Source organism: Epinephelus lanceolatus, chromosome 21, assembly GCF_041903045.1.
Source record: "Epinephelus lanceolatus isolate andai-2023 chromosome 21, ASM4190304v1, whole genome shotgun sequence".
Classification (NCBI taxonomy): Eukaryota; Metazoa; Chordata; class Actinopteri; order Perciformes; family Serranidae; genus Epinephelus; species Epinephelus lanceolatus.
Window position 1 is genome coordinate 25904136 of NC_135754.1, and position 17567 is coordinate 25921702.

The 17567-nt window shown below is 40.2% G+C and overlaps 1 protein-coding gene across 1 annotated transcript in view; it reads right to left on the bottom strand.

Annotated features, from left to right (window-relative positions):
• Positions 1–17567, bottom strand: part of cpxm2 (carboxypeptidase X (M14 family), member 2) — a 57589-nt gene that overhangs the window by 14904 nt on the left and 25118 nt on the right. Inside the window, exons 5-7 of the mRNA XM_033610743.2 lie at positions 10143–10227; positions 8137–8287; positions 5026–5114 (exon numbers count right to left, since the gene is read on the bottom strand). Coding sequence (XP_033466634.1) covers positions 5026–5114; positions 8137–8287; positions 10143–10227 — 325 coding nt within the window. The remainder of the gene's footprint in view (positions 1–5025; positions 5115–8136; positions 8288–10142; positions 10228–17567) is intronic.

A 17567-nucleotide genomic window follows, 5' to 3' on the forward strand; every position in this document is an offset into this window, starting at 1 on the left:
CGGTAGGGAATATTTAATTATTTGAAGAATAAGTTTTGAAACCATGTTTTCTGGGGCTTTAAGAACATTTTGCTGCAGGTACTTTTAACACCCCAGTCACCAGAAGAATATGTTGGCACTATATGTTTCTGCAAGCCATGAATACATTACCTTTATACATTTCATATGAATCATATCAACGTTTCTAAAGTGATGTAATATATGAGCTGACATCGTCATCTGGAGATGGATGGGATGGTGGATAGTGTGTTACTTACTGTTACTATTCTATGTCGTGGGTGTTTTGTAGTGATGAATCAGTGTTTTTCAATAGGATTTTAGACTCCAATCATAGCATAGTGTTTTGTAGCCACCAGTCAGAGGTTTTTCCATCAGCTCGTATGCTCCAATCGTAGGTGTTTTGTAGCAACACATCAGTGTTTTGCTATTAGCTTTTATTAGCTTTTAGGCTCTAATAATAGGTGTTTTGTAGAAACACGTCAGTGTATTTTGATAAATTTTCAGGCTTGAATCATAGGTGTTTTGTAGCAACCAGTCAGTGTTTTTTGATTGATTTTTCAGCTTGAACTGTAGGTGTTTTGTAGCGACACATGAGTGTTTTGTTATTAGCTTTTAGGCTCTAATCATAGGTGTTTTGTAGCAACACATCAGTGTATTTTGATTGAGTTTTAGGCTTGAATCATAGGTGTTTTGTAGCAACCAGTCAGTGTTTTTTAATTGATTTTTCAGCTTGAATCGTAGGTGTTTTGTAGCGACACATCAGTGTTTTGCCATTAGCTTTTAGGCTCTAATCATAGGTGTTTTGTAGCAACACGTCAGTGTATTTTGATTGATTTTTATGCTTAAATCGTAGGTGTTTTGTAGCTACCAGTCACTGTTTTTCTATCGGCTTTCAAGCTCCAACCGTCGGTGTTTTGTAGTGTTCGGTCAGTGTGTTCTTTCATCAGCTTTTAAAACTCAAAACATGAGTTTTTCATAGCGATGTTTGACGAAGATAGTTCCACGAAAAGCGGCTGATTTTTACAGACATTACTGCTTTTCCTGCTGGGATTGTGCCCCCAAAAACGATTATTTTAAACCAAAAGATGATCTTTTCCTATCCATCATCAATTGGATTTGTGCCTAAACATAACCACACGTTAACCACAGCCTTGTTGAAATGCATTTTCTACATAATAGCAGTTTGCAGAAATATATAATGCTAAAATTTTTTCTTGTAAGTGGTTTGACTCATGCTTATGCACAATCATGAATGTAGCGCTTTTTACTTGAAGACCCTGCATACTCATTATAAGCTTTTAAGGCCAAACTGACACGTATTGAAAACTGTTTTCCCCCTTCTTTCTTCTCAAAACATAGCGCGTCCACACCAGCACTGCTCTAAGGAAAAATCTCTGTACAAATGAAGATGCAAAAACACAATTAAAACACTGTCAGGGGCAAGCCAAACTTACAGGCACCGATACACCCTTTGCGCTAAAGCCACACAAAGAAGATGGATAAGAAGATGATGCTGGCCAATCAGAAGTCTGGAAAGGAAGCTAATACCAGGGAGCTTCCTGTAAGAGTGACCTCATAGTGTACTCTGACACCTCCGTTTGTCAATTTAGTGGAAGATTTACTGTACATTTATGTGTAAACATGTAAAAGGTCCTGTTAGCAAGGTTAGAATCAGCACTATTTTGGTCATGCCCGCCATTGCACAAAATGTCATCTTATTTGTGACGCCTAACAAAAGATATAACAGAGAACACTCTGACATCTTGAGCCAAAGATCTCTTTCTTCCCTGTCAAATGTCAACAGTGAGAACAGATTATTAAGTATTTTCACATTGTGGTATTGTTAATTTAAATGCTGCATACTTGTAGCCACAACATAGTACAAAAATAATCTCCATGTCATTGGGAATTTTAATATTGCTTCAATAAAAACAAACAAAAAAAAAAAACAATATCACCAGTACTGTGACACAGGTCTTATTAAATAAAACTCCAGTCAGTGAAGAGGGGAGTCGTGTTGAAAAGCAGTAAAGGTAATTATAAAGACAGGTTTGTAGAGGAGCTGATTAAAATGGCAACAACTATCATTTACCCATGTGGGCATGAGCGGAGACACAAAGAGGAAGTGCAGCAGGACTAACAGGCTGTTAAAAAATCTGTGTTTAGTGGCTCCTCCAGCTGCTGCAGAAGCCATTAACCAGTCGGGAGTGATGAGGTTTTAATTAAGTCTGGGTTAAATCTTGACTTTTCTAACTGAGTAAATCATTAAACAAACATCTGGTTTGGTTCACAAAACAGAGGATTACAAGTCAGCAGTGACATTCTTTCTTTCGCTTTAATAAAACATTCCCTTGATAATTATACCTGGACTGTATTTAGTAGGATCAGTGCAGAGTCTTTTTTAAAACATTTGACACTTCATTAGCACTTAGGTGTTTATTTGTTCTTATAGAAACACACTGAAAATGAATATTGACTGTGTTTTAATCTGCTTATAGTAACATAATACTGAAACTAATGCTGCTATTAAAGATGAGCTTCTGAGCATATGTGTGGCAGGGTAATGTCAAGGTAATATACTATATCCGTCCTTGAAGAACGTGGAAAATTGTATTTTTCCAGCTATTTTATAGTGTCCTTTAATTGTCCATGCTCTGAGAATATCAGTATTTCCAAGGCTATTATATATGACATGGAAAGGCAAACCAGGCCAATGTTCGAGAGCCCACCCTCAAAAAAACATTTTGGGAAATGGACCCACAATGGCCACTCATATTGGCAAATTTTGCATAGTTACTGGATATGGATAGATAGGACAGTTAGCTAGCTGTCTGTAACTGTCATACATACGTTAGGTGTAACCGTTGGCACAATGAAACAAGCATACCTTCCTGGTCACCAGAATTGAAATAAAAATCAAGAGGAGAAGGTAAAATTACCCCAGGGGTGTTGGGGGGCCTCAAGAGGCATCTTTGGGGCCACCCCAAAGTCTAGGAGCGCCACTGATTACATTACAAGAAGTGGTGATCTAAGACAAAGACAGTCATTAAAGTCCTCCTCCAGACAAGTTTCAGAGTAGGTTATACTAATACAAATATTTTAACATATTTTTCCCTCTTGATAGTTAAAAAAAAAATCTCTAAAAAAGGAGCTTGAAGCAGATCTGCTCTTTCTCCCTCATGGTAAAAAATCTGGATCTGACATCTGCCCTGCCCCCCTGTGCTGCTAGCACTTGGCTGACCAGTGAAAGAGCAGTGCACATATAGAGTCCACCAGGGATGACGTTTCTGTAGGGCGATACGGAAGTTAGTTTCGCTCTGGTTCCGATGGGATTTTTCCATTGGATTTCGGATAATCGCTGGAAATAGGTTTCGTTCGGCAAGATAATCTTCACAAATGATCACTATTTTCATGATTACTAAAGCCTAAATGCAATCATCATGAGTAAAAAGCTAATGTTAGGCTGTAAACAAACTACAATACGGTTACATAACTTAACATCACCACCATAACAGGATGTAAAGCCGTGCTCAGCACGGCTTGGCGTGATGACATTCTGTAGTCTCATTTAGCCACTTGTTAGCATGTGCCATTTTTAAGACACATAAAAGCTTCAAAGTTCAGGAGTTGGGTATATACTGACGGATTTTATGTCACAGAACAAAACGTTAAAGTCTCTGAAGTCTCTTTAAACACAGACCTTATTTCAGGCAAAAAAACTTTCAAAAAACCCATTGACTTTGAGACAAAAATGCTAACTCATTTCCTGGTTTTAGGACTCATTCCTGGTGGACTCCACAGATGCACTAGAGGAAACGTGAGAGATTCAGCTGAACATGTTTGAGCCTCGGTCAGACCCAGACTCAGACGGTAAGTGTAGTTAGCATCTTTTATTTGTTTGTGTTGTTTGTTAGCTTGCACACAGCATTAGTGGTTGTGAAACACACAATAATACTGCTACGATAGGGTTTTTGTACATAGTGGAAGGAAGTTTACGTCCAAAAACTGCACATTCCACCAAGTCTGCTGTCAAAACTTTAGCTAATGCTAACTCTTCTCTCTGTACAGACAAGTCTGCTCTGTACGGGAGGTTTCAAATTGTTAAACTATAACAGCAACCTGACGCATATCATGCTGATGTTAAAGGACGCCTTTTTTCGTTGGTTTCTGACGTCTCAACTCACTGCCCAAGCGCCGGATTTCGATGACTGCGGAGTGAGACTGGGCTTTGAAAACACCTCTCTTGTGACAAACTTTGCAAAAATACAAGTCAATATCATCAAGGTCAGACATTTGAGGGGACATAAATATAAGAATAAGACATCTTTGAGTGGAGGGGGGACTTAACTAGATATCTTTTCACTCCTCTCATGGGAACTATTTAAACTGCTGTGGATCAGGGGGAACCTGGTACGTGCTTGCAGAAAACAAATGTCAAGAGTGAAAAGGTTTTAAAAATAGTCCTTTCTTTCTTTGAGAAGGTCCATTGAGGCTGGACCCCCCTGCATGACACACATTTTAGCCTCAAAGGTTCAGAAAGACAGAAGGAAAACAGTGTTTCAGGCTGTCACAACTGAAAGAAAAAGGGTTAGGGGTTACAGTGAGCCATACGTTCAGAGTATTAATTGGAATAAGTCGCAGTGTGGGTCATAACAGCAGTTTGGGACACCTGTCGTCGACTGTTTGGCACAGGGGAGCCGCTGCGTTACACTTGTACGTCACAACCACTCAGTCACAGTGTAAGCAGTGACAAATACAGCTGTCCTGCTTCCCAGTACAAACAGGCTACTGTTCATGACAACTATATGAATAAGTAATGACACAACCCAGGAGACACTTAATGCATTTTCATGCGGCTGGCAGCGCTCACTTCATTTGTTAACGTTGCACACTTTGTTCTTGACAAGGACACAACTTGTCTGGTGTTGGCTCGTGGTTACACAAGATGTTTTATTGCTCCATGCCCCGTGGTCTTTGACTAAGCAGGCGGCTGATATCTGTTGTTTTCGGCTCGCTGTGACTCACCTGCCTCATTTCTTTGTAGCTGTGGTGTCTGAAGTCCAAGTCGTCTGTTGTTATGACTTCATTGCGTCTGTGGTAATAATTATTTGGATCTGTGGGGAATCAGAAAACATAAAAGAAGGAGGTGGATGAGTTGTTTTTTATTTGCAGTGATACCAGAGGAGAGGAATGATCGGTCATGGCGGGTGGGTCAAGGCTATAAATGCTGAGCACCTGCTGTATTTCCTGCAGTTTAGGTTCAGCCCGGCCAAATTACAAATAAACACGTTTCCTCTTTCGCCTCTAGTGGCATCTAGCCATGCAGAAAGTTTTGGTGTTTTGAGCCAGGCGACTGAGACATCTGCCGCCACCCCAACGCAAAGGAAGTGAATTCTAATTTAATTTGTTGCGCTCCTGGCGCTCGACAATTAGACATTAATAACTCAGTGGCAACCTGTCTTTCCAGAAACAATGTCCCAGTTAGTACTTTGGATAATCTTGACAGACCTCGCTGTGCAAAGCTTTAGCTGGAACTGTTGTTTGAGTAGAAAATGTTCCAGTGAAAAGTGTCTGAAAACCTCAGTGACATGGAAAGATACAAGTGCAGGGAAGTGAGGCACATTTGTTTTTCATTCCCTACTAGAAGTCAGCATTAACTGTGATTGCACCATGATTGAAGTGTTTATCATTGTGACGACAAAAGTCTCCTACCCTTAAAGGGACTGTTCACCCAAAATTATAAATACATATTTGTCCTCTTACCTGTTGTGCAATTTAGTAGATTGCTTTGGTGTGAGCTGGAAAATATTGGAAATATCGGCCGTAGAGATGTCTGCCTTCTCTCAAATGGAATTGAACTAGATGGCGCTCTGCCTGTGGTGCTCAAAGCGCCAAAATATTCAATATGTCATTAGCAATGTCTTTTTCCAGAAATCATGACCTGATTACTCAAGATAATCCACATGTTGAGCCCCGTCTCACTCCTAAGTCGTCGAAATCCGGCACTTGGGCAGTGACATGTGGCTTCAGAAACCAATGAAGAAATGTATCCTTTGCTAGTTGCTGTTATAGGTTAATGGCGCCCGGCTGCATCAGGGGGAAACACGGTGGGACAAGCATGAAAGCTAAAGAAGCAAAAGTCCGACCAGGTTGGGCAGCAGGGGTGGTGGATGGGTCCAGCAAACACCGACTTTCGCCCAAGAGTGTTCACATCCTGTAAGATTCTAAAGCCAGGCATAGTGCATTTATTTTGAAAGAGACTGTATGTAAATGTTAAACTTCCTGTGAAAATGGAAGTGTATTTTGAAAGAAGACAATGTATGTAACAGGCAGAACTTGACACGGTGTCCCAAAACATCAACAACCAACACACCCAGGGTACCTTGGACGTCGTATATGGATGTGGAAAGTCCATGACCAAACGTCAATATGTGATGAGGTCGCAGTGACATGATCCTGGGTTTCTGTTTTTGTTTCATCTTGTGAACTTTGCTTTGCGGTCTTCTGTTTGTGTTCCTTGTTTTCTGTTATTCATTTGTGTTTAATCTGTTTCCTATTTTATTTTGCAGATTCTCTCCTCATGTGTCATGTCTGGTTTTACTTCCTGTCTTTGTGTGTTTTCCCGCCTGTTTTCTGTCACACCTGACCTGTCCTTAGTCCTTCCCTGTTCCCAGAGTCTTCCCTTCACACCTGTTCTGTATTAGTCTTGTTTGCTCCACCCTAGTGTTCTCCACCACACCTTTGTTGTGGGTAAATCATCATTTTCCTCCTTTAGCCCATGTCCTCCTACTCCAGCTGTGTCTCGTTCTTGTGATTAGATTTCTGTGTATGTATACCTGTGTGTTTCCCTTTGTTCCTTGTCAGTTCGACTATTTTAATCCCTGTTTATTTGGGTTCTTCTTTCTTTGGTACTTTCAGTTACCTGCCTGTTTTTGGATGTTTTTATCAGCTTCATTGAAGCTGCCTACTACTCTGCATTTTGGTCCTTCCCTGAACTGATAGCCTACTTGACATCACAGACCTTGTGAGCAGTTTCATGCAGGAACTATTTTCTTTCAACTACATTACACCTGCCAGCCGTATCACTGTGCAGAAGGAAGCGTGCATCTACTGCAAGCTCACAAATGTACTCTCATACAATGGTTTGTAGTCCCTCAAATTAGCGCCTCATGAATTACATTACATACCTAACATGAAGTTATGGATGTTAGGTTTAGGAAACCGACCCGACTCCCAGTGAAAGTCCTGTATTTTGTAACATATCCGCCTCCCAAACTCCAAACTTCCAGGACTGCTTCCTTCTTTACTCCTGTCAGCGCATTGGTCACATGATCGCAGCCTTCCCAAATATGTCAGTTATACATGAATTACTGACTCGCACTTACATAAGGTATGTACGAATTTTGGGACACTACTTTAGTAGTAAAATGTGAAAACAGTGCATGAGAATAGCCTGAGCTTACCTAGAACCACTGATGTTTAAATCTTGCGCTGTCAAAAGCACAGGCCTCTTGTCCATTAGTAGATGCACGCTTCCTTCTGCACTATGATACAATTGGTGGCAAGAAAATAGTTCCTGCATGAAACTGCTCACAACAAGGTCTGTGGATTATCTTGAGTAACCAGGTCATGATTTCTGGAAAGAGACATTGCTGTTGAGTTTTCAAATATACTTTTTGTGGTGCTTTGAGCACCACAAGCTGAGTGCCATTTAGTTCCATCATACTGAAGAGAGGGCAGACATCTCTAGCAACTCAGCAACTCACACCAAAACTCACACCACTGATAAATAGCACTACAGGTAAGAGGTAAAATATGTATTTTTGAGTTTGAGGTGAGGTGTCCCTTTAAAACAGTAGTAAATTTAATTCAAACCATGATCTTTCTCTAATCATACCCAAGTGGTGTTTATGCCTGAACCTAGTCAAACCATAACCATAGCAGAGTGAGATCAGAAAACATTTTTGTTTTGGAAACAATGATGCCATCCTCTTGTGGCATCAGATCAGAAAAGCTTATACATGTTGTTCTGAGAGCATTTTGTACTTTTGCTCCAAGGTCTGTTTTAACAAATCCTGTCTAATCCTGTTGGCAGGAATTATTCATGCATCTGCTTTGTCCATACAAACCCGTCACCTGGCATAGGACAGCCAAGGATCTCCACTCTCATACAGATGTTGCCGCTGTGATACCAAGAGCGAGGGTTGACTCGGATGTATCGGCCGACCACCGGCACTGGGAAGATGTTCCTGACCGGGATCTCCTTTTCCCTGTTGCCAGTGAAGATCTACTGAGGCAAACAAAATCAAACAGGTGGTGAATAAAGATCAGGATTTATTTGCAGAGTGAACCAAAGTTGATTTTAGCTCTTTCATTTCATTTATCATTGTATTTGTCATGGACAATGCCTTTTGATCAACAGTGGTAAATGAGCCAGATGTTGCCTAGAATGTAATCTCTTGTCCTTGACTAGATGTTGAAATGCACTCTTAAAGGCTAATAGACATACAGTCCATATTAACGGTCCAGTGGATAGGATTTAGGGTGATATATTGGCAAAAATGGAATATAATAAATATGTTTTCTTTAGTGTATAATCACCTGAAAATAAGTATCATTGAGTTTTTGTTACCTCAGTCTGAACTATGTATATCTACATAGGGAACGGGTCCTCATCCACTAAGTCAGCCATGTTGCCTCATCATGTTTCTACAGTAGCCCAGAATGGACAAACCAAGCACTGGCTTTAGATAGTGCCATACGCGTTTTCATGTTATCGCATTGGCCACTGTCCTTAGCAGCCTTTCCATGACAAGCAGCTTTGAAAAACCACCGACTTTTAACTGACACTGCTTTTCTCAGTGTTTTAACCAGTTTAAATCACCAGGTTTGTTTGTCTTGGAGATGCAAAGACATCTGCTGATAACTCCTGCTAAAAACATCCTGAATGTCTTGATTTTAAGTTATCCGAAAGCAAAGGTGAGCACATACTAGCAAGTGCTGGGCTAGCAGCTCAGCTGCAATGAACCAAAACAGCATCATAAAAATACTGATTTGCAACGTGAAACTGCTTTATTTAGTATTTTTACCGGTTTAAATCACCTGGTCCGTTTGTTTCGGAGAGGAAGAGACCTTTGCGAATAATTCAGCTCCTGGTAAAAACCTCCTAAGCAATGAACACCTAAGGAATCCTAACTGGGAGTTCATGCTTGGCACATGGGAGAAGTTTCATCTGGGTGCAGTTTGCAATCCTCACCACTAGATGCCAATAAATCCTACACACTGTTCCTTTAAAACGTCTTTAGAAATTGAATAAATTCATGCACAGGACATGAAAAAAAGAATTGTTCCCATGCTTTGGTCCACATAACCCTCGAGCAAACAGACATTCATGCACCTGCAGAACATAATTAAACCGTAATACCACTGGGAGTTAATTGTAAATTTTTAACACCCACGGTCATAGCTCTTCACTGCACCTTTTGGCATTTTGCAAGGCAAACTGTGCAGTTTGGCATTTGGCATTAAAGGTGTGCGAGCAGGTGGGCGGGAAGCTTGTAGCTTGTAGACTAAATTACTGTCGGGACATTATCTCCCACATCTATGACATCACCAGCCAAGGGAGTGTATAGTTACACTAAAATTTCATTATCTGGGATGTGAACTGCAGCAGGGAGCTACAAGGATATGATTTCCAAAAATATAATTTGATCTGCATGTTTATTGAAAATAAGTCATTATTTTACAGGTTGAATGGATCAGTCGTCGGCTACTGTTTTAGTTTTCTTGTAAATAAATTCCTGCATACAGTTTCTCCGTCTATTCAATTACATCAAGTGCCGAGACGTAACTCTGACGATGAGCCATCTGCTTGAGGATCATCCATATTTACTGTTGTCTCCCACCTCATTAAGCTTGCAAATAAGCAGAGATCTAAATCTTCCTCTGTAATTGCTCTCGAGCAAGAATTCATTTTTCTATCAGGTCCCAGTCAACAAGGGACACCCAGAACAAAACTCCTTGTTTACGCAGAGAAAGAGTAATAACGCTTGAGCTCGAAAGCTTCACAGTGTGATAATTATTACCTACTTTGTTGATATATGTCAGGAGATATAGTATTAAATGTCATGACTGTTACTCACCATGTCCCTTGAACCGTTCTTCACTGTTATCCAGGTGTGACTGTCATTGCTCACCATGACCTTGTACGAGGTCACCCAGTCGCTCCTGTTTGAGAAAATCAGGTGATGAGAAGGAGAAAAGAAAAATCCATCAGGCTGAATTCAATGCAAATGAGGCGACTGTGAGGAAGTCGCTCAGCACACATCCAGACTTGTTTAATTCTCACAGGGTGGAAGTCTGTTTAAAAATAGGACAAAGTGAGAGGAGGTCAAAGAATTTATATTAGAAGTGTCACTTGGGCCTGTTATTGCTTAAACTTTTGGAAGCTGAGCAAAAGGGAAGTTTGTCATGCAGATGATTTTAATTTTAGCTGGGTCGAGGTTTGGTTATGAATTCCAGGAAACTTTAATCCGACTGAATTGCCATTTTGTCTTTACTTCATTCATTCATTTGAATCTCTGGAAGAGGAATAGTTTGACATTTTAGGAAATGCACTTACTTGCTCTCTTACTGAGAGTTAGATGAGAAGAGTGGTACCACTTTCAGGTCTTTACGGTAAATATGAAGCCACCCAACAGCCAGTTAGCTTAGCTTAGCACAAAGACTGGAGCAGGGAGAAACAGCTAGCCCGGTTCTTTCCTTATTTTCTGTCCTGTATATATACATTGTTAAAATATCAGATGTTGATATTGACCGATGTTTCAAATAATGGCGTAAACATATGTGAAGAAATCTCTGTGAGCAAAACCTCAGGCTTCAGACTGTTCTGAATACGCTGTTTCCAAAGGTTTTTTCTACTTTCGAGACAAGCTGACGTCAGCTCGTGATAGATTTCTTTATATGGTCACCTGCTCCAGACACACTACTGCATGTATTTACTTTTTCCCTAACCTGATGTGAAGTGTATGTTGCACATGTGAGCATTTTTGATGATCGCCTCTGTCCAGGCCTTTCATCTAATCACATTTAACCACAGTTGTCTTAGTTTTTGTTGACAGGCAGTGGTGGCTTGTATGTGATATAAGTTTTGAGCCATGACTCCTTCTATTCTGGCTCCCAATAACACAACAAGACGACATCTTAAGACTCCTATGTAGCCTACAGCCCTGTGGTGGAGAGTCGTGTTTTGCCTCCAGCTAACAAACTGATGATATTGTGATGCCGACCCTACAAGGGTCTATTTTCCCTACCTGTCCAAGCGTCCATTGGCTTCCATTAATTTCCTTACAGTACAAAGATCGTAACCTGCACTTCTATGCAACAATCAGGGGCACTGATAGCACTGAGGGGTACTAAGTATTTTTTCAGGATATCGGAATGTTTTCGTAACCTTGAAGAGTTCTACAATTTAATCGTACCATGGTGAGTGTTTTACAGGCTGATATCAGTATTTTAATAATGTAAAATATTGTAAATATTTAACTTTTCTGAATAGTCAACTGAATTAAGAAATCACTCTGTAAATTTCCATTGTTATGTGGATGATACACAGTTGTATTTACCCATGAAGCCAGAAGAAAGTAATCAATTAACTAAACTTCATAACTGCCTTAAAGATATAAAAACCTGGATGAGCACCAATTTCCTGACGTTAAATTCAGACAAAACTGAAGTTATTGTTCTTGGCCCCAAACAACTCAGAGACTTTTTATCTGATGACATAGTTTCTCTAGATGGCATTGCTCTGGCCTCTAGCACTACCGTAAGAAACCTCGGAGTAACATTTGATCAAGATTTGTCTTTTAATTCTCATTTAAAACAAACCTCACAGACTGCATTTTTCATCTGCGTAATATTGCGAAAATTAGGCCTATCCTGACCTGAAAAAATGCAGAAAAATTGGTCCACGCTTTTGTTACCTCAAGGCTGGATTACTGTAACTCTCTATTATCAGGTAGCTGTAGTAAGTCCTTAAAAACTCTCCAGCTAATTCAGAATGCAGCAGCACGTGTACTAACAGGAACTAAGAAACAAGATCATATTTCTCCTGTTTTAGCTTCTCTGCACTGGCTCCCTATAAAATCCAGAATTGAATTTAAAATCCTACTGTTAACTTATAAAGCTCTAAATGGTCAAGCTCCGTCATATCTTAGAGAGCTCATAGTGCCATATTATCCCACCAGAACACTGCGCTCTGAGAACGCAGGGTTACTCGTGGTCCCTAAAGTCTCCAAAAGTAGATCAGGAGCCAGAGCCTTCAGCTATCAGGCTCCTCTCCTGTGGAATCATCTTCCTGTTACGGTCCGGGAGGCAGACACCGTCTCCACATTTAAGACTAGACTTAAGACTTTCCTCTTTGATAACGCTTATAGTTAGGGCTGGCTCAGGCTTGCCCTGTACCAGCCCCTAGTTAGGCTGACTTAGGCCTAGTCTGCCGGAGGACCCCCTATAACACACCGGGCACCTTCTCTCCTTCTCTCTCTCTCTCTCTCTCTCTCTCTCTCTCTCTCTCTCTCTCTCTCTCTCATGTCCCGTTACTGCATGTCACTAACTCGGCTTCTTCTCTGGAGCCTTTGTGCTCCACTGTCTCTCAGGTTAACTCATATCGCAGCAGTGCCTGGACAGCGTGACGTGTGTGGTTGTGCTGCTGCCGTGGTCCTGCCAGATGCCTCCTGCTGCTGCTGTTATCATTAGTCATACTTCTACTGTTATTATACACATATGATTATTGTCACATATGTATACTATCAGATATTAATATATACTTTCAACATATTGTACCACAGTAGCCAGAATTATACTTAATATTATTACTTTCATTAATGTTGTTGTAAGCTACTGTCATTATCGTCTGTCCTGCATCTCTCTCTCTCTCTCTCTCTTTCAAAACTTGCCTGAGATAAATGGAAAAAAACGGCTTTCTGGAACAGAAAAATACCTTGTTATTGTAGTTGCTGAGCTTAAACTTGTAAACACACTGGTGTCATTCTTGGAAAGTACCATAGGTAGAGCACAGAGAGGTGAAACATCAAAATCACACAAAATTCTTTATGTCTGTCTGCAAAAAGACTTTACTGAAGGTTTAATGTCTCATCATGCCCATGGTGAGCGGTATGTAGGCTGACAGGGACTCTCTTGCTTCTGGATAAAGACATCAGTGCTGAGCTGGTCCAGCCTGGTAAGAATTCCCAGTTCTGCTAATTAAAGTGCTGTTCGATGCCCCTGGGCTGGCACCGCAGACAGCTACATGGCCTACGGAGCTAATTGCGGGGGAAATTCTGTCTCAGGCATCGGAGTCTTCTGCACCCTCAGATCGTGCTGGCCTTGAAGGAAAATTACAAACACAGCCTGATAGAGTATCTCCCCATGCTCTCTAACTACACAGCAGTTTCCAGAAGTCTGTGCCCACCCTTTCCAATTAGGAAGTGCAAAGGCCAAAAGTTGTCAAATATTATTACAGGGCAAAGTCGGAGTAGGAAGATGGCAGGGAAAAATGTGAACAGATGCAGTTGGTTTCCTTGATGAATACAGGGCTGTGATTAAACGCAAATATAGCTTTTACCTTTAGTTCATTACTTTTTTGTTTGACAGAAGTCCTTTTATTAAAAGGTAAGGGGGCTCTGCTTCTTATTGCCTAGACTGGTGCACCTTTCTAAGGGGGAAAACTGCCCTAAAGCCATTAACAAAATACAGTTTCAGGCCATAAACCTATACAGCAGGGGTGTCAAACTCCCTTTAGTCCATGGGCCAAATGCAGCCCACTTTGATCTCAAGTGGGCCGGACCAGTAAATCCATCACTTAATAATGTGTAAATAACAATTTTGCGTCATTCGTGTTGCATCCATCACCAGCGGGAATTCGTCGCCGTATGTTTGACACCCCTGCTATACAGTTTTCCATATTGTTCCCTGATTAATATAATGCAGAATCCAGTCTTGTTGAAACAACCAGTTACCAGGAGAAAATGTGACACTGCACGTTTCTACAAACCACAATTACAATACATTAGTATGTTTGTTATTTATCATATCATATCAACATTTGTAAAGTGGTGTAGCATAAGCTGACTTGGTCATCTGGAGGGAATGGTGGTTGGCATGTCACTTTGGCCAGATGCCTGCCAAGCTGCTGACCACAACACTAGTTGCTTTTTAGTGAGTCATCGCTGTTTCCAACGGCTTTTCAGACGCCAAACGTGGGTGTTTTGTAGCAACCATCTGTGTTTTGCCAGCGTCTTTTTAGGTGTGTTTCCATTTGCCTTGTAGGCTCCAAACATGGGTGTTCTGTAGTGACCCATTGGCAGAGATAGTATCACTGAGAGTGGTTGTTTTTTTACCAAGATGTCACTACGTTGCCTGCAGGGATTGTGCCCCAAAAACTGGGTATTTTATTATGTTTTTCCTAACCATAACCAAGACGTGTTTGTGCCTAAACATAACCACATGTAAACCACAGCTCTCCTGAGACTGAAAGTGTCAACATATCCACTAGATAGCAGACATGGGGGAAAGTCACACATGTGCAAGTCACAAGCAAGTCTCAAGTCTTTATCTTAAAGGGGGGCTAGCTCCGTTGTGTTTGATAACATTGTTGAACGTAAACAGAAGTGACGCCTTTCGAGTGATCTGTCTCAAGTCAAAGTCATCAAGTCATGAATACAAAGTCAAAGTTGAGTCTTTTATCAACGTTAGTCAAGCAAGTCTAAAGTCATAATATTTGTGATTCAAGTCTGACTTGAGTCAAGTCATGTGACTCAAGTCCCCCATCTCTGCCACATAGTAACATGCAAATGTAACATATCCATGGTTTGCAGAAACCTACAGTGCCACCATTTTTTCTTCTTTACGAAATCATTACCTTTGCATGTTTCATAAATATTAAATTGAAGTTTTCTAAAGTAATGTTATATATAAGTACACTGCGTCACCAAGAGGTGGAGGGGATTGTGGTTGGCATGCCAGATGCCTGCCACGTTGCAGACTACAAAACCAGGTATTTTTTAGTGAATCACTGCTGTTCCAAGCGGCTTCTTCGACACCAAATGTGGGTGTTTTGTAGAAACCCATCATTGTTTTTTTCTGTGGCTTTTTAGGCATGAAAAGCAGTTGTTTTTACCGCAACATCGCTGCATTGGATTGAGCCCCTAAATGAGGTACTTTAGGCCAAAACATGAACTTTTTCTACCCATAACCATAAAGTTTCAACGTTCCTGTGACATAATAATGTGCAAATGTGAATTATCTGTGGTTTGCAGAAATGTTTAGTGGACATGCTTTGTCATATCTTTTCCTATCTTCTTTTAGTATTCTGTTTATAGTTGTGTTTTTTGTACATTTGTATATTTTTATGTTCTGCTACATTGGTGTTTAAGGATGTTGTGAATAGTACAATACTCACTGGACAGGTTATTGTGATGTGGTCATCAGTCCTCTGCTCCTCAGAGTTGATCTCATCTAATTAGTGGCACCAGCTGACTGATTCATCACACCTGGTAGGAATCTGTGTGTGTCTATATCTGCTCTGTGAAGCACTTACGTCAGTAGCACTGATGATAGTCAAGGACTGTGACGTTTGCTGCCGTTTTTATTCACTTTTTATTGTTTTTTGCACTTTGAGGTTAAATAAATGAACAATGTTTTTGCATTGATCTCAGCCTGTGAACCTTTTTTGTGGCTGTCCAGCCCAGTTGCACTGGTGTGCGGTATCTAATCTGCCGTCCTTTCAGAAATGTTTAGTGCCGACATTTTTTCTGGCGACAAGGTTGAAAAGTTTGGACTGAATATTTCCAGGGCAATCAGTATGACTACAGGTTAACCTTTTTCATAACAAAACACATACACACACACACACACACACACACACACACACACACACACACACAGTCCTCTGGGAGCTCAGAGTGGATTTCTCAAGAGCTCATGGAATAAAGTGTGTGTGTGTACTGTACAGTATGTGAGCACATTTGACATTTGACCTAATTTCAATATACAGTAGCTTCAAGATAGGATTTATTTCACCCAGTGCCCTGTGGATAGAACCATTGTGTCACCCGTCAAGAAGAAGAAGATATACTTTATTAATCTCTGAGGGGAAATTTGAAGTTTTCCCTCAGGCCCGAAATACACACACATGCACAAACAGGACCAGTTCATGCTTTAAAAGGAGAAATGTCAGAGCAAACTGGATGCCCATGTACAAGCACCCTGAGCAGTTGGGGGTTTGGTGCCTTGCTCAACTCAACGGCGTCTCAGCAGTGCCCAGGAGGTGAACTGGCACCTCTCCAACAACCAGTCCACACTCTACATTTGGTCCAGACACGGACTTGAAGCACCGACTCCTAAACCCAAGATGATGAGTTGCTTTGATGCAGTATTCGAGTTCTTAATTGAATTACATTTTTTTGAATTGCAATTTCAGTGGAAAAACTGAAATGAAGCAAATGAAAAAATGGGCAGGGTCATTAGGTAGCTGCAAACTGTCACCAGAAGAAAATGTTGGCATTGTATGTTTCTGCAAACTGCAGATAGAATACATTTATATGTTTCATACGTATCAGCATTTCTAAAGTGACGTAGTTCTGACTTTGTCATCAAGAGGTAGAGGGCATAATGGATGGCTTAACACTTGGTTGACACAGCCTCAAAGCTACAGATGACTGTTTGAGACCAACAAGTAACAGCACCAGTTGTTTTTAAGCAAGACATTGGCAGAATTTTCAGCTGCAATTGTGCCACCAGAAGCAGGCATTTTAACCCAAAACATGATCTACTCTTAATCATTACCAGGTGGGTTTTGTGCTTGAACATAACCACATGTAAAGAAACACAAAGTTTAACATATCCTCTGCACAGTAATATACACGTTATATATCCATGGTTTGCAGGAATGTAAATGCCAACATACTGACTGCTAATAATAAGTGTATCATATGCACATTTTTTTTCCACAACTGTTGATGCATTAGTTAAAGTTTAAAGGTAAAACGTATTGTATACAACTTCAAAATTAATTGGGAGAAACACGGCGGAGAAAATTATGTGTTTATTTAGCCAATGAGACTCCACATGATTATTGTATGTAGCATATACGACACCTTGCTTTAAATTAGGGAAATTTGTCATGACTTTTTTCCCTTTGTACTGCTTTGCTTTTTTCTTTTATTTTTCTCTTGTTAGTGTACTTATTGAATGTAAAAAATGTTCATTAAAAAAGGACAAAAAATAAATAAATTAAACAATTAAAAAAATTAAATTAATCAATTAAAAATGTGTGTCTACTACTGGCTCAAAAATCAAAAATAATCATATTTTAGTTTGGGGGAATAAGGCAGCTGTAAATAAAAAAAATAAACAATAAAAAAAAAATTAAAAAGAAATAAATATCACTGAGTCCAAATACTGTCTTGAGTTTAATTGGTGACCCAATGGTTTCCTATCCCACTGAAAAAATAAAAAAAAATAAAAAATGACTTCAATTGGTCACACATAACTATTTATATATATTA